General features: G+C 46.4%; 1 protein-coding gene across 4 annotated transcripts in view; it reads right to left on the bottom strand.

Moving 5' to 3' along the window:
- Window positions 1–22,143, bottom strand: part of FNDC3A (fibronectin type III domain containing 3A) — a 75,477-nt gene that overhangs the window by 40,517 nt on the left and 12,817 nt on the right. For all 4 annotated transcript variants that reach the window (XR_013227002.1, XM_077314513.1, XM_077314490.1 and 1 more), the window contains exons 3-7: window positions 11,973–12,049; window positions 10,561–10,798; window positions 9,161–9,418; window positions 7,549–7,607; window positions 2,441–2,589 (exon numbers count right to left, since the gene is read on the bottom strand). Coding sequence is in view for 3 of the 4 variants with exons in the window: in XM_077314513.1 (XP_077170628.1) it covers window positions 2,441–2,589; window positions 7,549–7,607; window positions 9,161–9,418; window positions 10,561–10,798; window positions 11,973–12,049 (781 nt within the window). In the remaining variant the exon portion in view is untranslated. The remainder of the gene's footprint in view (window positions 1–2,440; window positions 2,590–7,548; window positions 7,608–9,160; window positions 9,419–10,560; window positions 10,799–11,972; window positions 12,050–22,143) is intronic.

Below are 22,143 nucleotides of genomic sequence, written 5' to 3'. Positions count from 1 at the left end.
AGAATGAAAGCCCAGAGTTTCATGACACCCTGGTTGAGAAAACCTTCCAGGGCCTTCAAGAAAGCCCAGAATGAAAGCCCAGAGTTTCATGACACCCTGGTTGAGAAAACCTTCCAGGGCCTTCAAGAAAGCCCAGAGTGAAAGCCCAGAGTGAAAACCCATTTCTCCTTTATCACCGTTTCCACACTGGGAACTTTGCTGCCCCAGCTTCCATGTGGGAGCACAAATCCGGGGTGGACGAGGTGCACCAAGACAAATTTTTTCCTATGTGGGAGCAGGAAGAGAAAGGGCAACCAGCCCCAGCTGCAACTCTACCCTGCAGCCCAGCATGAAGCCTCCAATGCAGAAACGGTCCTTAGACTGTTCATCTTAGTTTATCTTTTCTAAGTTTATCTTTCAGGTGTCCCCGAGAAACCACTCTCCCAATATCTGTCAGTTCCCCTATCTTTGGTGCTATACAAGAATCTATGGGGACTAAAGATAATGACAAAAGTTTCCCAAAAAGTTGTCTTTCCCAAGTGATTCGAAGCCATGAGGGTTATAGCAACACGCCTCCCACACTGTTGTCGATTGAATCTATTACGATAGCATACAACTGCAAGAAAACCCTGGCATCAAATTAATTACTTTAAACAAGCGGTTACTGACCTGGGGGTTGCGACCCCTCGAGGGGTCGTTCAGCCCTTCCCAGGGGGTTGTAGTGGCAGCACGGTACTAGCCTCCTCCACGCCATCTCGGAGCTTACCAAGACAGCACAGAAGAGGCCAGCACCATGATGCTGCCGCCGCTGCTCCTGTGATGCTGGCCTCCTCCACGCCACCTCAGTAAGCTCAGATATAGAATCATAGAACCATACAGTTGGAAGGGGCCATACAGGTCATCTAGTCCAACCCCCTGCTCTACGCAGGATCAGCCCTAAGCATCCTAAAGCGGAGGAGGCCAGCATCATGCTGCCACCACCGCTCCACGACCCCTACAGCAGGAGTGATGGTGGCTTGTGCATATGTGCGCTAGCGCATGCGCATGCACATACATGCACATGTGTGCGCACAGGCCACTGCTGCCACCCCTGCTGTACGGGCCGTGGAGCAGTGGCAGTTGAGAATTGCTGCTTTAAACGAATGTTAAGTTTTCACCCTCAGCCCTGCATTGTTCTTCCAGTTTTGCTTCAATGTAAAAGGAAAGTTGGGACATAATTCCAAGGTATGGTTATGTTAGTCTGTTGTAGGCCAACCAAAACGGAGTCTTATGACACAGATTTATTGTAGCATAAACTTCATGGGTAGAATCTTGTTTTATTAGGTGTACAGGGCCTCACACACATGGATTTAAAAGAGGAAAAACATGAGTGGGGAGATGAAAAGCCAGGAAATGTAAGTATAGTTGGTGACATTTCCGTACTAAACGCAAAAAGATGAGATAAGCACAGAGACCATTCACGACAGCTGTTTAAGCTCTGGTTAATAAATTATACCTTTTGTTAAACTCTAATTCACCATGCAATTGTTTATTCAGCAATTATCACGGCTGCAGTAAATCTACTGTTCATCTTTGAGGTGCAAGAAACCTCCTTTTTATTCAGAAAGGAGTGCAGCTGTAATGCTCATTAAAATTCATTCTGCACTGAGCCACAATCCTGTCCAATGATGTAAAAGAAGAGCTGGCTCTTATATGTTGTTTTCTCTTTCCTCTCCCCACAACAGACAACCTGAGAGGGAGGTGAGGCTGAGAGAGCCCTGAGATTACTGACAAAGAAGAATTGGTTCTTATATGTCGTTTTCTCCACCCGAAGGAGTCTCAAAGTGGCTTAAATTCACCTTCCCTTCCTCTCCCCACAACAGACACCCTGTGAGGTGGGTGAAGCTGAGAGAGTCCTGCTATTCCTGCTCAGTCAGAACAACCAACCCCAAGAAGAGCTCAGGTTTTGCGTATGCTTTTAAATGTGTATCTTCAATTGTTGTATTCTTTCTTTTAAAAGCTTCTTTAAGCAGATATATGGAGAGGAAGGGTACAATACAAATGACCCAAACAGGACAAATAACAGTTCTTCTTAATTCAAATAAAGGTAAAGGTAAAGGTATCCCCTGTGCAAGCACGGAGTCATGTCTGACCCTTGGGGTGACGCCCTCTAGCGTTTTCTTGGCAGACTCAATATGGGGTGGTTTGCCATTCCCTTCCCCAGTCATTACCATTTTACCCCCCAGTAAGCTGGGTACTCATTTTATCAACCTCGGAAGGATGGAAGGCTGAGTCAACCTTGAGCCGGCTGCTGGGATCGAACTCCCAGCCTCATGGGCAGAGCTTCAGACACCATGTGGCTGCCTTACCACCCTGCGCCACAAGTGGCTCTTTTAATTCAAATACAGAGCAATAAAGTCAAATGATTCAAATACAGAGCAATAAAGTCAGGTTCCTTTTGCAGCCTGGAGATAATACCTACGTATAAACAGATGTATATTTCCCGTCTTTTCCACAATTAGAAATCAGCACTTCATAAGCATAAACTTCGGACTTGTCTTTTTCTCCCCCGATGATTTTGGAGGCAGGGGACCAGGTGACCTCCGCTGTCCTTGCCTGAATCTCTTTGATCTGCAGAAGAAGAGCAGGTCAACGTTGGAAGCGTCGTGCAAAAAGCAAGTAGGCCGAACCAAAAAAACGCTAACATTTCTGAAGTATTACTCAAATATTTTGCAAGATTTAGCATACAAAGGGAAGCCAACTTTGTTAAACCATGGGAAGGGTGTTTTCTCTTACTGAATTCTGACACCTAGTTTAGGAGCCGACAGAAGACCTTGGATATCTTCATTGCAACCAAAGGAAGATAACTAAGCAAAAAGAGCCACCTAGTGGTATTAGAGTGACTTAAAACAAAGATCATGGCATCCGGCCCTCTCAATTCCTGGCAAATAGATGGGGAAGAAATGGAGATAGTGACAGATTTTATTTTCCTGGGCTCCAAGATCACTGCAGATGGGGACTGCAGCAAAGAAATTAAAAGACGCTTGCTCCTGGGGAGGAAAGCTATGGCAAATCTAGACAGCATCCTAAAAGGCAGAGACATCACCCTGCCAACGAAAGTGCGTCTAGTCAAGGCTATGGTCTTCCCAGTTGCAATGTATGGCTGCGAAAGTTGGACCATAAGGAAGGCCGAGCGTCAAAGAATTGAGGCTTTTGAACTCTGGTGCTGGAGAAGACTCTTGCGAGTCCCTTGGACTGCAAGGCGAACAAACCGGTCAGTTCTAGAGGAGATCAACTCTGACTGCTCTTTAGAAGGCCAGATCCTGAAGATGAAACTCAAATACTTTGGCCACCTCATGAGAAGGAAGGACTCCCTGGAGAAGAGCCTAATGCTGGGAGCGATCGAGGGCAAAAGAAGAAGGGGACGACAGAGAATGAGGTGGATGGATGGAGTCACTGAAGCAGTAGGTGCAAACTTAAATGGACTCCGGGGAATGGTAGAGGACAGGAAGGCCTGGAGGATCATTGTCCATAGGGTCGCGATGGGTCGGACACGACTTCGCACATAACAACAACAACAATAACAAAGTTGCCAGCACAGGGCTGGGAAACACCTCAAGATTTTTTCGGGGGGGCGGGGGGGGCTAGGCATATGCAGGTTTGGGGAGCAGGGGGACTCAATAGGTAAAATGCCATAGGATACACCCACCAAATCTGACATTTTGTACATGGGGACTGTGTTGTGGAGAATACTAGAATATGTAGATGAAGAGGTAAACATGGTTTGAGATTAGTTATCAAATGCAGCCTCAAGCTTGGAGATTCCTGATGATTATTTCCCACTGAAGCTTTCCCCGGTATAACAAAGACTTTTCTTAAACAATTATATAGTCTTGCCTTAGCTGTTTCCAGAGGGTAGCCATGCTGGTATCTAGATTCAAATCCAGTAGCACCTCAGAGAGGAACAAGATTTTCGGGGGAAATGGTTTTTGAGAGTCAAAGCTCCCTCTGTCAGATATGAACGGGAATTTTATTCTCAAAACGTCACCCCCTGAAAATCTTGTGGGACTTTAAGAGTCTGGACTAATGACTTAGTTCGGCCTTTCTCAACTTTTTATCGCCGAGAAACCCCCGAAACATTCTTCCGACTTCAAGAAGCCATCCGGCCTCCTGGTCACTGGGAAGGTGAAGCTGAGGAGAAGTCCAAGGGTGTCAGCCCCTATTAAGAGTCCCACCCAGGCACCTTGTCATGTGCGGCAGTCATCTCCCCAAAGAAAGCCGCTGCTGCTCGGGCACATGTGCAGTTGCGTAAGGTGGCTCCCGCAACTAGGTGGAACACAGCATGAAGGCTTAGATCAGGCGTAGTCAAACTGCGGCCCTCCAGACGTCCATGGACTACAATTCCCAGAAGCCGTTGCCAGCGAATGCTGGCAGGGGCTCCTGGGAATTGTAGTCCATGGACATCTGGAGGGCCGCAGTCTGACTACCCCTGGCTTAGACCTTCAACTCAAACTGCCAGCTGTGACATGAAAACTACACAAGAAGAAGGAAGTTGCCCAAATGACACCCAAAAGCAGGGAGGGTGGGAGCAGCAAAACAGCACCACTGGTGAGCAGCAAAGCAGGCCAGGCACCCCCACTGACCGTCCTTTTAAGCTTGCCACACTGGCCAGTGACCTGCCCCAAATCATGTGGCTGATTGTGCCCCTCGTGGCCTCTTCTCACTTGGCTCCAGCTGAGACGTATACCTCCTTTTGTTTGCCAGTGCCCCCCCCCCCAGCAATGGCGGCCACATACCAAGGGAGGGTGGGGGAAGCAGCTAGATATCTTTTTAATTTCTCCTGTCCTTTCACCATGGATTGTCAGCATCAGCATTGAACCAAGGGTCATATGCCACTAATAACTTGACTTTTTGTGATAACGGAACTCTTCTTGCGCCAGGTGATCGGTTGAGGCCGGGTAAGGCCCCTGGGGTATACAGCTGGGTCTCCCCCTCCTTCCTAGCCCCCTCTTCTTCTTGTACAGTATTAGACTGGGGGCTTTTAGCATACTATTCTTACAAGCCATTTTTAAGCATCCACAAAGTTCGGTGCTCTGAGGTGTGGGACTGGATTTACTTTTAATCAGCTGGGGTTTTACCATATGTTTTATCGGTTATTATGAGACTCTTCTTTTTTGTAAACCGCCGCGAGCCAGTTCTCTAGAAGTTTAAACATAAAACAAACAAATAAATAAAGCGTATTTTAGGCAATGAAGAATAAGTCGGATGATGCTTCATATGTCTGAAGAGATCAGGCAGTGCTAAAAGATCCTCTTCGTGGCATAGAGATAAACCTTTTTTTTAAAAGCAGAAGGAAAAAAAGCATATGTTTTTGAACAGCAGTTATTAAAGTAGGCTAAATCTAAAACTAGGTCAGAATTAGAATGCAAGAAAATGAGAAATGCGTTGATTTATGATAAAGCATAATGTTGTTTTAAAAAATTAAATTTCCAAGGATGCCAAAAACCCAGATGATTAATTTTTACACAAGTTTTGTGTGCCAATTTTCTCCATCAAGAAATTTCAGAACTTTGTAAAGAGCTTCATAATATATTTATGAACCAGATTCACCTTATGCAGAGTAGGGCCATGATTTTCTAGCTATATGACATTTTCTTCTATGTTCTAGGAATGTTCACAGACAATTATGACAAGAGAGATCACGGAGGTCATTAGGAATCTAGAGTATAATAAATCTCCAGATTAGTCCTAGAAGTTTCAGAGAGGACATATGAAGTATCCTACTTAGATATGGGGGTCTATTCTGAAGATAGTGTTCTTAAGATTGTACTAAACAGAAGCTAAGTAGCGATGATCCCCAAGATAGAGAAAAAAATCAGCATATGTCCATTCTAATTGTCCCAATTGTTCCACCACATCCTGGCCCTAACCTGGCGGAATGAGCTCCCGGAAGAGCTAGAGGCCCTGCCAGAGCTTCCACAGTCTACAGGGCCTGCAAAATGGAGCTCTTCCACCAGGCATTTAGTTGAGGCTGGGGCAGTAAAGATCTGAGGACCTCTCTTTGGGATGGTTAGAACATTGGGCCACTCCCTGTTACCCCCACCCCACCCCGACGCACAGGTTGGGGTTTGTTTGTTGAGTGGGAGAGAAGGGTGGGGTTGGGGTAGAATGTATTTTTGCCACTGGGAATGATTGTATTAGGATTATTCTGTTTTATGTGGGGTTTTATTGTGGGGAGTTAATCTGGGATTTGCAGGTAACAACAACAACAACAACAACATTTTAATTAAACAAGGGCTTTAAAATATTGGCATCTATTTCAAATAAATTAAAGTTATTTTTAATCATGGGAAAGCATGCCCACCAGCAATGTACAAGAATCTGTCAGGATGTGGGAAAAAGCACATAGGCATGTTGAAAGTTCCTTTTTATAGTTCAAATTATGTCATGTTGACTTGAGTAGAATAGCTGTTTTGGATATATAATTAAGCTATCACCCAAGTTTTTGCCCAGATTTAAACTGCAGTTTTTTATGCTGGTCAGAAAGCAACGTAGTATAGAATCAACTCCTAGAGGGAGCAAAACACAAGTGGAACAGATCCCCCCCCACACCCCCCAAGAAAAAGAAAGAAAACAACGTTATGGACACATCAGCAAGGAAAATGAGAATGTATTTTTAATGTCTAAATTAACTTACAGAAGGGCAGGAATGAAAGATCAACTGGATAGATAGGATAAATTAGAACAGATCAATTGGATCAATTCAGGGAGACAGATGATCTCTCTGTACCTGTTTATGTCTCTTTTGTGCTGCAATGATTACTCTTGTTTTCTTTTGTGGGGTTTTATGTATTTATTTTGTTTTATGTATCCTCAACAAAATAAAAGTGTTCTCGGAAGAGGAAGAAAGAATCAATCCATTGATATCCATTATATTTATTTCCCGTGCCTTGAGCAAAATGAGACCACAAGGCAGCAGATAAAAGGTTAAAATCACAAGAAAAACAAAAGATTTTTAGGGGACAAAATGAAAACCGGACACAGCCAATGTGTGGAGCTGTGGGAGGACTGAATGGAAGGCATGGGCAAGGGTCCCGTGGTAGTCAGAGGAGGAGAGAGCCATTGGCCCATTATGCACAGCCGCCGAATTGGTGATTACGGGTCACATGGAAAACACAGGGGGAAGACGCGAAGTACACCGGTTATGCACGGGACGGGGCACGACGGCGGCAAAACCCAGAGTAACCAATTATGCATGCGGAGATCCCGGCACCGCTTCTGCTTGCGCCTCGGTCATCCAGAAGCTGCGCTTTCTTCCGCGTTTCGCTAACGCGGCTTTTTCGGCGGCATGCACCGAAGCTGTGGCCGGTTGCAGCCGGCACCGTGCGTTATCGGTGATTTTAGTCGCCGCCATTCCACCCTGAATGTGCGTTATTCCCCCCGTGCATAATGGGTCAATCCCTAGACATTCTCTGGCATTTTCTGCCTGGGACTTGAACTGGCACTAATTCATGGACTGGATTACGCAAAGTCAAATGTCACTGAAAACAAGATCTTTGAGAACTCTTTCGTATAAGCATCATTTCTTACCGTAGGCTTGCTGATGTTAGAAAGAAGATCTTCAAATGCTTTTGTTTCTTCGTCCTTTTCTTTAAATACAAGTGGAATCCCCCCCACCCCAAGAAAGCAATGAACATTCAGCAATTCCATAGTAGAATAACTTTTAAATTCTCTACAATAAGTACATTGAAAATTCGTAGTATATTTATATACAATAACGACAACAAAATACGGGCACGCATATTTTATATATTTGTATAATTTTCTTTCCATTACCTTTCAAATTGAGGCATAATATAATGGAGTCATTAAAATATTAAAAGCAATATTTATCGAACAAAGGAGAATGTCACAGAAGGACAGATAAAAATGCAGCCAAGGAGATGAAGAAAGAACTACAAGTTAATAAAGGATAAGAATAATCTTTAAAGGATTTTTACCTCTTTGCAAATGGCTGCATAGAATGCCTGCATATGAGGCATACAAATATTGATTTTAAAAAGCAACCAGAAGAAGAAATAAACATAATTTAAAATATCCATTTTGGCTTAATTTTATTTAGCTGATGTTTATGACATGCACTCCAGAAACACAATTTCAGACACCTCCACAAAAGGTTCAGGCATATTTCCCCTTAAGAATTCAATGCAAAGAAACTGCACCGTTGATTTCTCAATGTTATAGATAAGCCAAAAATGAAATCAAAAAGCCAAAATAATGAGTCTGTCATCCACTCTTATAAGATATATTAATCATTCAACTTCTTGGCAATCATTTTTTTTCAAGGTATATTAGATATATTTCCCCTTACAACATACCCAGGGAATTGCTAATCACCACTGTGGGATGGAAGGTGAATTTCCTCCAAGTTAATTCTGGAGATTTTTGGTAGGGGGGGGGATCACTTGGGCATGAAATTGGGGTCACTGTGAACAGGCAGATAGTTGTGAGTTTCCTTCATTCTGCAGGGGTTGGACTAGATGACCCTGCAGGTCTCTTCCCAACTATATAATTCTACTAGCTTCAAAGCCCGTTCCTAAGAACGGGCCTTGAAAGGGTCCCCTCCCCTGGCCCCTGGCAAGGCAGCTTAAGTTGGCCTTGGGCGGCAGCTCGCAGACAGATCAAGTGGGGCGGGCGGGGGCTGGGCAGCTCGTTAGCAGGGCCGACAGAGCTCCTTAGCAGTCAGCTAGTCAGCTCCTTAGCAGTCCTTAACGAGCAGTCAGCAGGCCCGGAGGCCCTTGTCAGCAGGCCCAGCCTAGCAGGCCAAGAGGCCCTCCTTAAGAGGCCCTCCACCACGATCCTTTGCCCAGAGCCTCTCCCCTTACCTGCTGCTGGCTCCAGGCACTGAGGTGTCTGAGAGCAAAGAGGCTAGAGTCCAGGGACAGAGGGCGGGAGCTGCAGGGGCAGGGCCAATCAGGGCAAAGCTGGCTGCACCCTGATTGGCCCCATTCCAACTTGGACAGCCGGACACGTCCCACCCCCTAGGCTGTTTCATAAATATATAGAGGAACAACAATTGATAAGGATGATTCTAACTACAAAATAACATAGCTGGCATATACAATTTTAGTCAGTTTTGTATCTTGAGGTACTCCAACCCATGACTAGATAGACGCGTTGCTAATTGTGGATTTTTGCTTACCTGATATACAGTTTCCTTTTCTTTCCCTCACATAGTTGCTCCTTGCACACCTTATACTTATGTCACTTGAGTCTTGTCTTGCTGCAAGTCCATTGCACCCGTTGGTGGGAGAAAGGCATTTCTGAGGTGACGTGGAAGGACTGTTTAATTTATCGTTCTGGGTGCCTTGTCGATCTTTTAACCTTTTCTGTAACCGTTCGTGTGTTTTACTAGATCGCTCGTCTCTAAAAGAGGACCTTCCGTGGATTGATACTGTATCTGAAATAACCCCCCCCCCAAATAAGATAAAAATAAGACAAGGAGCATACAATCATTTGCAAATACATTTGATATATCCTGTACATATGCCAAAATGTGTACTTAGTAATGGAATAGTGAAAATATATATTATTAGACACTTCATCCGTAACATAAGAGAACTCTGCTATGGATCTGTATGTATTTTCCTAGGGATCCATCAGGAAAAAACATAAAGATCCAGGACTATAAGTGTGATAGAGTGCTTAGATGGAGAAGAGAGTGAGGGCAGGGACCAGGTTGAGCAGGGCTGGCCTGAGCAGGACGACCCCACCCTCCCCCTGCACTCAATCCTGCACAAAGTCCCAAAGATGCAAATATGCGTTTATACGTATAGTTTCTAATTTTTAAAAAAAGGAAACATGGGAACTTTGGAGACAACAAAGCACAACGAGAGTTGACTGATTGTCCAACTTGATGGACAACGAAAGGCAGGCTGAAGCACGACACGGCTTAAGTGCCTTGCTCTCTCCTCACACTAAACCGGAAGCAAGTGAGGAACGCAAGAAGCACAGAAACATATATTGAACTGGTGAGACAGCCACAGTGTGTGAAATTATGGTAAGACGGTTTTAATTATTGTGCTAGGGCAGGCCGCAGGCATCACGCCATTTTAATACATGTGCGGAAAAGCCCTGTCTTTCTGCAGGAATGTCTTTTGGCATGCAAACCTCACAGAAGAGGGGGGACTGAGCATATAACTGTTCCTGGAAAACTCCATGAGACATCTTCAGCAATGAATGTTTTGTGATGACACCTTCCTGTAAATGCTCCCCAAGACTCCCGAAAAACCTACTTTCTTTTCATCTCCACAAAGAGCCCTGAGTCTACTTTGGTGACTTCATGGGCATGTATCCCAGAGTAATGACACATATGTTGGGCTTCTGCCAACCAATTTTGTATGCTGGGATCAACCAGGTTTGCATGCTGGGAGGGGGCACCCATAGAAACCAAGTGGAAAGTATTTGATTGTGCATATTCCTGTGAAAATACCCAATTCACTATTGTTGGGGTTTGATGTATTTTGGTATGTCTGAGCTGCAATTAAAGGCTGGATTTGAAGTTAGAACTGATGTACAGAAGGGGGAAAAAAACCTACTGACCTGAATCACCGTAGACCTGGGTAATGTGATACTGTGGAATAAACTGGGTAGTCATGTCCCCAGATCCGGTTATTGGTGAATACAGACGATGAAGTGAGGAGGGGATCATGGTTGGAAGAGGGATGAAGCCAGGCAAGGGAGGAAGAGGAGGCTGCTGTATCACCGCTTGATTTCCAGGGGGAAACTCTGATGTCTGAGGAAGCACTATGACTCGTTGAATGCCATTGTCTTCAATAACCTGTGGACCAAAGGGACACACACTTTTCAAAGACAGAACTGGAACCTGAAAAATAAGCATCTCCATTTCGACAGAGCAACCTTTGAGGGAATCTGTCTGTCTCAGAACCCTTGAAGATGGGCCTTATGGGAGGGCAGCATAGGAAACAAACAAGCAAATGAACAAATAAATCTGAATATTGTGGTGCAAACAGCCTGAGAAGGCTGGGAAGGAGGTATTTAAAGGACCTGCGAAGCAGCTGATCATGATTCATCAGCTGCTTGGTACATTCTCTCTCTCTCCCTCCCCCCCATACCCTTCGTTTAAATTGGGTGAATCATGGCTGAATTGCTGCTTGTTTAAAATGCAGAGACGGGCAATTTAGCTCGGATAGTTCTGAAAAGTACCCGAATCAGCATTGATTCAGGTACTTTTCGACTGATCTAAACTGAATTGCCCATCCCTAGTTGCAATCCCCCCAATTTATGGCAATCCCCCCAATTTATGGCAATCCCCCCAATTTATCAACAGATAAATAGTGGTGGTTTGTCATTGCTTGCCTCTACAACAGGGGTAGTCAACCTGTGGTCCTCCAGATGTTCACGGAGTACAATTCCCATGAGCCCCTACCAGCATTTGCTGGCAGGGGCTCATGGTAATTGTAGTCCATGAGCATCTGGAGGACCACAAGTTGACTACCCCTGCTCTACAAAGCAACTCCAGCCCTTTTGGGTGGCCTCCCACTCAAGGACTAATTGTGCTGAACATTGTTTAGCTTTTGAGCTCTTATGAGATCAGGCTAGTCTGGGATATGGGAACCCAGTAAGTGTATGTATAAAAGATAAAGGTAAAGGTATCCCCTATGCAAGCACCGGGTCATGTCTGACCCTTGGGGTGACACCCTCTAGCGTTTTCATGGCAGACTCAATACGGGGTGGTTTGCCAGTGCCTTCCCCAGTCATCACCGTTTACCCCCCAGCAGCAAGCTGAGTACTCATTTTACCGACCTCGGAAGGATGGAAGGCTGAGTCAACCTTGAGCCGGCTGCTGGGATCAAACTCCCAGCCTCATGGGCAGAGCTTTCAGACTGCATATCTGCTGCCTTACCACTCTGCGCCACAAGAGGCTCTAACTGTATGTATAGGGTATTTTTAAAAAAGTAATTAAAGACATGGAATCACACAGAAAGATGTACCTGTGGAGCGTATCCAGGAGGCACAAAAATAGGAGGCACTGAACCATTATGTGACATCATCGGCACCTGAGCAGGTCCTAAAGGGGTTACAGAAAGATTTCAGCATCATGTTACTATCACAAATGTGTTCAGATCTCCAAATTGTACTATTTCTTAGAAGACAGACGCAGGTTAATCTTGTAGAATCAAGATACAGGGGAAATTTTAGTGACAGTTATTAGTTTAATGCAGAATATAACTTTCTGTTGAATGACTTCTTCTTACTGCAAAAAATAAGTTGCACATTTTAACCGACAAAGTCTATAACGATACTTTGGAAACTTTCACAAAGTCATGGAATGACAAAGATTGAAATATCTTCAAAATATCCGCACCTGTGTGGTTGTGCACGCCGTCCTGCCGCGGCCCCACCTTGGCCTCGCCACGGCCCCGCCCCAAACCTACACCGCCCCCTCCAAGCGGCGCCTGCTGCTCCCAAAGCACCCGAACCCGCCCCCCTGCCAGCACTGCTCGCAGACTTTTGCGACGGTCTGCTCGCACCTGACATGGCCCCGCTGTCCGCGCGGCCCCCGAGCCCTGGCCGCATCGCTGCCAACGCGCAGAGACAACGCAAAAGACAGCCAGCACGCCTGCCCCACGTAAGTATGACCCGGCTACACAGGGCCAGGCCCCCAGAGGCATCAGCCTGGTCCATGCCCATGTTCCGCCCATTTTTATAAATGGGCTTTACATCTAGTCTATATACTATTAGCCATGTGTGACCCCCATCTGTGGATCTCTAAATCTGTGGACTGGGCCACATGGAGGATAAAGAGGTTTTTCTGTACACTCGCGGAACATCTGTATTTTGAGGGCATGTGTAGCTTCCATCTGTGGGCATCTAAATCTATGGATCAGGGCCACCCAGAGATTTTTCCGCAATGCTGGGGCGCTCCTCAGTTTGCAGAAAAAGCTGAAAAATTAAAACAAACAAACAGGAGAGTTTAAAACCCTCTGAAAAGCAGGTTCTGTTATATTCACTTCGAACCATCCTCTTTTTATGGCAGCAGAGGCTGGCGGCTAAATTGGACTCAGTCACGGCAGCAGAGGATACCAAGCTCAATAGCTGTGTGTGCGCATGCCAGCCATGCAATGGGGGTGGATTTGGGATACCCCCTTGTAAGTCTCTCCTCCTCCGAGCTGTAAGAAGAGAAAAGCGGAGAATCAGCAGCAAGGGGTGTGTGTGGAGAGGATTCACCTCACCATGAGCGTCATGGGTCCCATTTGTACACATACATATGTAGTAAAGGTAAAGGTATCCCCTGTGCAAGCACCGAGTCATGTCTGACCCTTGGGGTGACGCCCTCCAGCGTTTTCATGGCAGACTCAATACGGGGTGGTTTGCCAGTGCCTTCCCCATACACACATACATATATCATACATAATCTATTTCAGGGGTAGTCAACCTGTGGCCCTCCAGATGTCCATGGACTACAATCCCCATGAGCCCCTGCCAGCAAACGCTGGCAGGGGCTCATGGGAATTGTAGTCCATGGACATCTGGAGGGCCACAGGTTGACTACCCCTGATCTATTTGATCGCTTTAAATGTTTTTACAGACTGCAACAGCACGACCAAGAATGACTTTAGTCAGGTAGTGAATTTCCCTTCATTTTTTAAAAAAAATACTCTGTCGGGAGGGGGGGCCGGGGGGGGGACACGAGACATTCTGTGAAGCCAACAGCAAGGACTGTGAGTTGCCCTTTGCAGACGCTGTGAGACACACACACACACACCCCGGAACCCTTCCTGAAATACGCAGCTGCCGTGAATCACTCTTCCTTTGTTATTCCCAGGAGGCAAGAACGTTCGGGATTTACTGCAGCCCATTAGGGTCCCTCTGCCTCTCCAGCCGAACACCCACATTTCTGACATCACGCAGGCAGCGGTAAGCATCGCTGACGCAAGCCGTGCCAAGATCAAATCTAAAGGCCACCACGACTGAAACAAAGGCGCGCGGCACTGACGTCGGAGACGACTCATCCGGCTCTGGATTCGGCGAGTCAATCATCTTGAGGCCAAGAATAGTTGTTCTTGGCTCGCTTTTACATAACAGCCGAAGCCTGGATATTTTATTTTCAGCTCTCGGTAACCACGGTTATTACCGGGCATTGCCAGAAATAACATCTATAACGCACAAGTAGGCTCTGTTAGCCTTTGCCAACACGGCGGGCAATTTGACACAGTCAAGCGACGGAGGCTCGGAAGGGGCACAGGGAGGGATACACCTACAGCTGCATAGCCTAATGTCGTTATGTAAGGTTTCTGACTCATTCTCTTCACAGTGCAGCCCTGTGCTGTGGTTCCTGAGTCTGAACCCAACGAATCGAGCTCTGCTTGGGAATATGTGGCCAGTTTCCCTAACCCAGGGTTGGTCAAAATACGGCCCTCAAGATGTCCATGGGCTACAATTCCCACGAGCCCCTGGGAATTGTAGCCCATGGACATTTGGAGGGCCGCAGTTTGACCACCCCTGCCCTAACCCAAAGTGGGCAGGGACAGGTAATATGAGCGAGGGCGATAAGGAACCAGCCAGAGCTGGAAGATTTAGGAGGCCGTGGAAACAACTGTTTATAGCGCGACCAACATCTAACAGCTTTCATTTCTCTGCCTATCTAAGATAATTGCAGTAGGCAAAGTTCAACTGGAGGGAAGGACCTTTCGTTTTATGAGGAAGAGAGCTTCATAACAGGCAGAGGTAGAGACAGACCCTCTCCAGAGGTACATGGCTCATGGGAATTGTAGTCAATGGACCTGTGGAGGGCCACAGTCTGGCCATCCCTGGTATACAATATTCCATTTTATTTAATTCAGACGGAAGAAAGGAATTAGCTCCTCTGATTAATAAGAAGCTCATTTAGTAAAGCATTTGCCATTAACAGTCTCTGTAGTCCAGCCAGGGGTGGCTTAACTGTGGCTCTCCAGATGACTATGGACTACGATTCCCATGAGCCCCTGCTGGCATAAATCTGGAGATCCGCAGTTTGGCCACCCCTGCTGTAGTCCCTGTTCATAAGCCCTTAAAAAGAAACACCCCAAACCTTGAAATTAAAACCTAAATTATGTTCGAAGGTATCTCTTCCTGAGCTGTGAATTTTTTTTCTACAGGCAAGAGGAGAAATGACTGGAAGGCAAGACAAAAATCTAATCCGGAGATCTTTCCCACATTTAGAAATTCCATTTTCCTAGGAGAAAGAAGAGCCACTCGGCATCCCCTTCCTTCCTCGCAAATGCACAGAACAGAGTTGCCAGTTCTGGGCTGGGGAACACTTGAAGATTTGGGAGGTGGAGCCTGCGAAGTGGAAGGTTTGGGGACGGGTCATCAAAGGGGTGGCATGCCGTAGAGTGCGGTTTCATTTATTTATTTTATGTTTGCATTTATATTCGGACATTTTCTCTAGGCGAACTGATAGCCGTCACCTGGAGATCAAGTGTAATCCTGGGACTTGGGATCCTCAATAGATTCATACCCACAGAACATAATGCCCTGTGGGGGACATAAGGAGATAAGTGGTCCCGCAAGTAGGCAGGATCCAGGCCGCGTATTATGCATAAGTTTGGTGATCCAAGTTTGGTGATGTCGAGGCAGTAGATAATTCAAGTGATGTTTCATGCAGTTGTCTGCAGTAGAAGAGCTAGATCCGACTCTGGTAGCTGTCAAAATCATGTTACGTTTTTGTTACATTATTATTGTTGTTGTTGTTGTTGTTGTTATTGTTATTATTATTATTATTGTTATTATTATTGTTAGTATTAATTAGATTTATTTCCTGCCACTCCCCGTAGGCTCGTGGCGGGTCACAACAGTCTTATCCCCATTAAAATACCCATTAAAAGACTTTTAAAACAATCCCAACATGGCGGAAGCTCTCATCATTCCTATCCCCTGTTATCAGAGCGGCAGGGAGGGTGGGGAGGAGATCTAACTTACTAGGTCCGGGGAGGGGGAATGCTGGCAGTCATTCGCTGACCCCGGCCTCAACCAAAAACCTGGCGTAAGAGCTCCGTCTTGTGACGGTGAGATGCGTTTTGTGACTGGTGAGATGCATTTGCCAATCACGTTACACTGGTCATGTTATACAAGAGCCAGCTTGGTGTAGTGGTTAGGAGTGTGGACTTCTAATCTGGCAAGCCGGGTTTGATTCTGCGCTCCCCCACATGCAGCCAGCTGGGTGACCTGTGATGAGCCCAAGCACTCATAGAGCTGTTCTAATATCAGTGCTCTCTCAGTCCCACCTCCCTCACAGGGTGTCTGTTGTGGGAAGAGGAAAGGGAAGGCGAATGTAAGCTGCTCTCCCATCATGGTGGGGCTGGGGGTTACCCTTGTTGGCTCCACGGAGCTGCGGAGCCGGCAGGGGCCTGAGGCGTCCCTACAGGGACGCTGTAGGTCCGGGGAGGAGCCAGGCCAAAAGCCTGGCTCCTCCAGTTATGCACAGGGTTCAGTTGGGCTAGCCCTCGCCTGTGCCCTCGGGAGTCCCAGAACTCCAGAAGAACCCATGTTTCGTAAACGTGAGTCTTCTGAGGGCCTGGGTTGAGCCTGGCATAATCGGGGATTTTCCCTGAAGCACTGTAGCCGCCATTTCGGCCATTCTGGCCTGTGCATAATGGGTTCCTAAGAGACAAACCAGATTTTTAGGGTATAAGCTTTTGAGAGTCAATACTTTCATCAAATATATTTAGGAAAAGATTCAAAAGGTAACCATGTTGGTCTGCAATAGAAGTGCTACGTTCAAGTCCAGTTATAGCTTAAAGCAGTGGTCCCCAACCCCTGTTCCGGTCCGTAGATGAGTCAGTACCAGGCCGTGGCTCCTCCGCGTCCTGCTCCCCGGCTGCTGCCTTGGAGGCTGCCCTGCCACTCTGCCGCTGGCTCACCTTTAGTGCTCTCCAGCGGCCGCCATGGCTGGGGCTGCCCCTTGGCGTGGCACTGCGCAGATGCTGCTGGCAGTGCCCCCATGGGTGGCGGGAAGTCAGGGGTGCCGGTGGGAAAGCAAGTGGAGCAGGGGCTCAGGCAGCGGAGACGTCCCTCAGCAAAAGACTACCCCCCCCCCAGGCCTCAGTAAAATTGTCAAGCATTGACCGGTCCTCGGTGATAAAAAAAGGTTAGGGACCACTGCCTTAAAAAACAAGATTTTTCTGGTATAAGCTTCTGAGACTCAAAATTCCCTTTGTCAGAGAATTCTAATCCCCCCTCCCCAACTCTTTTAGAAATACAGGTATCATATTAACACCATGCTACAATAGTGAGTCAAGGAAAATGATTATTATTCTTATATCTTGATCACCCAAAGCTCGCTGAAATTGATTACCATTCTTGTATCTTGACCATGCAATGGACAATAATATATATCAGCCTTTCTCAGCCAGAGTTTTATGAAACCCTGGGGTTTTGCAGTGGGCCTGGAAGACTTTCGCCAATTGGGTGAGAGTTAATAAATATTTAATATATTTTTAAATTTTAAAAAATATTGGGTGATATGACCATATATGGTCATGTTGACGCCATCCTAAAATGGCCATAATGGGCCTAAAGTGGGTGGGAGCAACCCCAGCCATACAAATCTGTGTCAGCTGAGGATCGTCACACATGGTCGCAAGCAACTGGAGTCCAGAAAGGTAAGTGCTCTCATTTTAAATTTACTGCAGATGGGAGAGGATGGAGTGGCATAGGCCTGCTCTGGCTCTGTTTCTACAAGCTTCCACTGCAATTTCCCTTGTGTGAAAAAGAGCCAACCCAGAGTGCAGAGATGGTTTTGTTCACAAATCATGTTAAAATATTTTGGTGAAGTCACTTCCTGTGCTGTAGGAATGGCCTAGTGATGTTATATCCAGTGGGAGCATTTGGGTGATGTCATTTCTGGTGACATGTGACTTCCAGGGGCGTGGCAGGAAGGTGCGGCCTGCTGACATCATTTCCAGGGTTTCTCAAAACTTTAAGAATGTTTCAAGGGTTTCTCAGTGGTAAAAAGGTTGAGAAAAGCTGCTATATTTAAAAGGAAGCTATGACCTCATAAACAAAGAAACTGCCCCAAAGAAGACAGACTACATTTTCACTTCTGAAGAACTGACTGCATGCATAAATAACAGCTGGACGTTAGTTTTAAAACAACATTGTTTATGCCTCAGATTTATACAGCCTTTATCGTACTGTGGGTGTGATGATGAAACATCTGGTACTGATTGGCTAAGGCGCTTCAAGAACATTCTAGGAGTCCATACAGCTCTGCTGCCTGAATATGTACAATACTAGAATTAAAGCCCGTTGTAGCTGATACAATGAGCGCTAGCATGGGAGGAGGGGGGGGGGAAGCAAAGAGAGAGAGGTAGAAAGAAAGAGAGTGATTAAGAGAGATAGAAAGAGACAGAGGATAGAAAAAGATAAAGAAAGAAAGAAAGAAAGAAAGAAAGAAAGAAAGAAAGAAAGAAAGAAAGAAAGAAAGAAAGAAAGAAAGAAAGAAAGAAAGAAAGAAAGAAAGAAAGAAAGAAAGAAAGAAAGAAAGAAAGAAAGAGGGGAAAGAGAGTGATAGCAAGAAATATAGGTAGAAGGAAAGAAAGTAAGAATGAGAGAGAGATAGAAAGAAAGAAGAACAGAGAGGCAAATATAGAGAGTAAGAGAGGGGGAAGAAGACAGAAAGAGGAGTACAGAGAAACAGAAAGTATGAAAGAGATAGAAATTAAGAGAGGGAGAGAAGTAAATGAAGAGAGGGGAAGAAAGAGAGAGAAAAAGACAAATAGAGACAGACTCTCCAGTTGGCCGGAAAGCCCTCTCTCATGCTGCAGGAGGGCTTTCCGGTCCAGGGGGGAGTGCAGCTAGCCCTCCCCCCCCCCCGCACTCACCAGCCCCCCAGCAGGCTCTCCGCATAGTGGTCAGGAGCGCAATGGTTGAGAGTGCACCAGAGTGCTCCTGGACGGGGCTGTTGGGGGTGGGCAGTCGTGGGGCTATGGGCTTCCTGACTGGCCCGGAGTCCAAACATGCATTCCGCCCAGGAGGGCTCGGTACTTTTATTTATATAGCCAATGGTTAAGGTGCTCTATCTGAGGTAAAGAACATTGTCAGTTTGGCTGGAATTGATATCTTAAGAACTAGAAAAGCTTTGTGGGCATCTAGGAAAGATGTCCTCAGTGATAGGAAATCTGAAGGACAGACAGTCTGCAGGAAATGGAAATATGAAGGAAATGGAAAGGGTAGATGAAGCTTTCTCATCCAGGATGACACAGCACAAGATGGGCTGACTCAGTCAAGGAGGCCGCAGCCCTCACGTTGCAAGACCCAACCAAGGCTGCTTATGAGAGGCGAATTTGGCGGACATTAATTCATAAGGTTTCCTATAAACCAGAACCAACTTGACAGCACGTAAAACACACACATACACAAGGGCTAAAAATCAGGAGCCAGTGGAAGCAGAGGTGGTACAGAGATGAAACTAAAGAAAAGGGTAATGCCAAAGAAAATAAGACTATGGAAAAGTCTCATAAAGCAGTGGTCCCCAACCTTTTTATCACTGGGGACCGGTCAATGCTTGACAATTTTACTGAGGCCTGGGGGGGGGGGGATTGTCTTTTGCCGAGGGACGTTGACGCCACCGCTTGAGCCCCTGCTCCTCTTGTTTCCCGCTGGCACCCCTGACTTCCCGCCGCCTGCTGGGGGGTGCTGCCAGCAGCAGCTGCACAGTGCCACACCGAGGGGGAGCCCCAGCCATGGTGGCCGCCGGAGAGCACCAAAGGTGAGCTGGTGGCAGAGTGGCAGGGCAGCCCCCGAGGCAGCAGCCGGGGAGGAGGATAAGGAGGAGCCGCGGCCCGGTACCGACTGATCCATGGACCGGTACCGGTCCCCGAACCAGGGGTTGGGGACCACTGTCATAAAGTAACTAAGAAGAGGAAGTTGCCTACCCCCATTTGGGGGATATTGGGAGATGAGCACATGCACACCCTTCGAGCCAGGCTCTCGCGAATTACATCTCCGTCTGCTTGTCTTAGCTCACTGGACTGCTCTTCTTATTTAAGGCGAAGTGAATGAAAAAGATTTAAGAATTTGGCTTTAATTGCGTTTTAGTGTTTGTACTTGTGATTGTTTGAAGACTTGTGCTGTTTTAGTGTTGCACACTCCCCTGAGACCATTTGTTGGAGAGGAACGGTCTAGAAATCTCGAAATAAACAAACAAATAAGTATCATTCTCCCCCTTCAATGACCTAGCAAACAGATTAAGGTCACCCGTTGCTCGGATCCTAGCCTCTTGGTTGTCGAATCCTTTGTATATTTCATGGTTACTGGCTCTCCTTCCTGGTCCTCATTCCTTCTTGAATAGGTAAAAGGTAAAGGTAAAGGTATCCCCTGTGCAAGCACCGAGTCATGTCTGACCCTTGGGGTGACGCCCTCTAGCGTTTTCATGGCAGACTCAATACGGGGTGGTTTGCCAGTGCCTTCCCCAGTCATTACCGTTTACCCCCCAGCAAGCTGGGTACTCATTTTACCGACCTCGGAAGGATGGAAGGCTGAGTCGACCTTGAGCCGGCTGCTGGGATTGAACTCCCAGCCTTATGGGCAAAGCTTTCAGACGGCTGCCTTACCACTCTGCGCCACAAGAGGCTCATTCTTGAATAGGTAGTACTGAAAATTATGCTGAAGTCTCCAGATACAGCTATTTTTAGGAGGAAAGGGCAGCTGTTACTGGCAAATGTTCACGTTCCCTCCCCAAAGTGCCATCTGACCAATTTCGAAACCATTGTTTTACAGCAACACAAGAGCACGGCTTTCTTTCTTCTTTTTTTTTCCCTTCCCCTCTCTGAAGCTGCTACCAAAATGAAAACTTATTTTAAAACCTGAAGGAATTTGACGCAGTCTCATTTGCACATTTTCCTCATTTGCTTATGAATGCAGGCATTTCCTTTCGGAACAAATCCACCCCTATCCTAGCTATACTTATGTCCGATAATACTGAATCGCACGGCAGCTCGTGCCTGTTAGAAAATGCGTTCAGGAGGCGCCGTCTTACTCATCACACCACAGAGAATTCTTGAATGGATGATCGGTACCATTCACTCCTGCAAACGGGTCTCATTCATTCGAAACCCGCTTTCTGAATCACTCCGAAGCGTGAAATCAGTCATCTCTCATAGAATAAACCTTCGCAAAGCAGAAGTGCCACCTAAGAAAAACTGCCATAGAAGAATTTTTTATCCCCACTTTGACAAAATGACAAGTCAGTGTCCTGATGGCTGAAGGGGAATAAGAAACACCTCTGTAACTCTTTAAAATCAGAGTCCAGTAGCACCTTTAAGACCAACAAAGATTTATTCAAGGCGTGAGCTTTCGAGGGCAAGCACCCTTCGTCCGTCTGCGTAATCTCCTACAAGTGTAATCTCCAGGAAGGAAGATTCTACAGGAAGTAGCTCTTTGACCCAGCTGCACATGGGCAGTGAGTGGCAAAAGAGAGGTGATAAAAACTCCTGCAGCCAGACAGAGGTCTCTTTTACGTGGGATCCATCAGAGGAGATTGAACTCTTACCTGAGGTCTGGGGCAGGCAGCCATTTTGACTATGCAGTCCCCCCAGAGAGCTAAAGCAAGCTAAGGTAATGAAAATTCAGCAGAAATCTGTAACTTTTTAAGCTAGAGCAGGGGTCCCCCAACCTGAGGCCCAGGGGCTGCATGCGACCCCCAAATTATTTCTGTGCCGCCCTCCAACCTGCTTGTCTGCTGCTATCACCCTCAGGGCATTTTCCCCTCAGACCCATGCTATTCTTCCTGCCTCAAAAGGCACCTTTCTTGCAAAAAAGACAACATCAACCTAGTTTGTTTTGGTCTCCATGGTTCCTTCTGTCACCCCCTCTTGTTCTCATCCTCCATAATAGCATTTTGGCCATTCTAGGTGCTTTGCTAGCCAGCAAACCTCAGGCACCCACCCCACTCAACTTTTTAACTCCCCCTCTCCATGAATTACCAGGTTGAATCTACGTACGTATACAAGGAAGGTAAAATGGATTGCGTTAAAGTCAATATTTCTTTGTTTACTTTCGAATGTTTACTTTTGATCTAAATAAGTAGGTTAATAATTTTGTGACATTTTGGTTTCAGAGGCGGCCCTCTCTAGGCACTGGGCATGCTAATGCAGCCCCCATGTGCTAAACGATTGGGTA

The sequence above is a fragment of the Paroedura picta genome, chromosome 1, assembly GCF_049243985.1.
Source record: "Paroedura picta isolate Pp20150507F chromosome 1, Ppicta_v3.0, whole genome shotgun sequence".
Taxonomy (NCBI): Eukaryota; Metazoa; Chordata; class Lepidosauria; order Squamata; family Gekkonidae; genus Paroedura; species Paroedura picta.
Note: the sequence above shows the minus strand (reverse complement) of the source record. Positions and strands in the feature narration are given on the sequence as shown.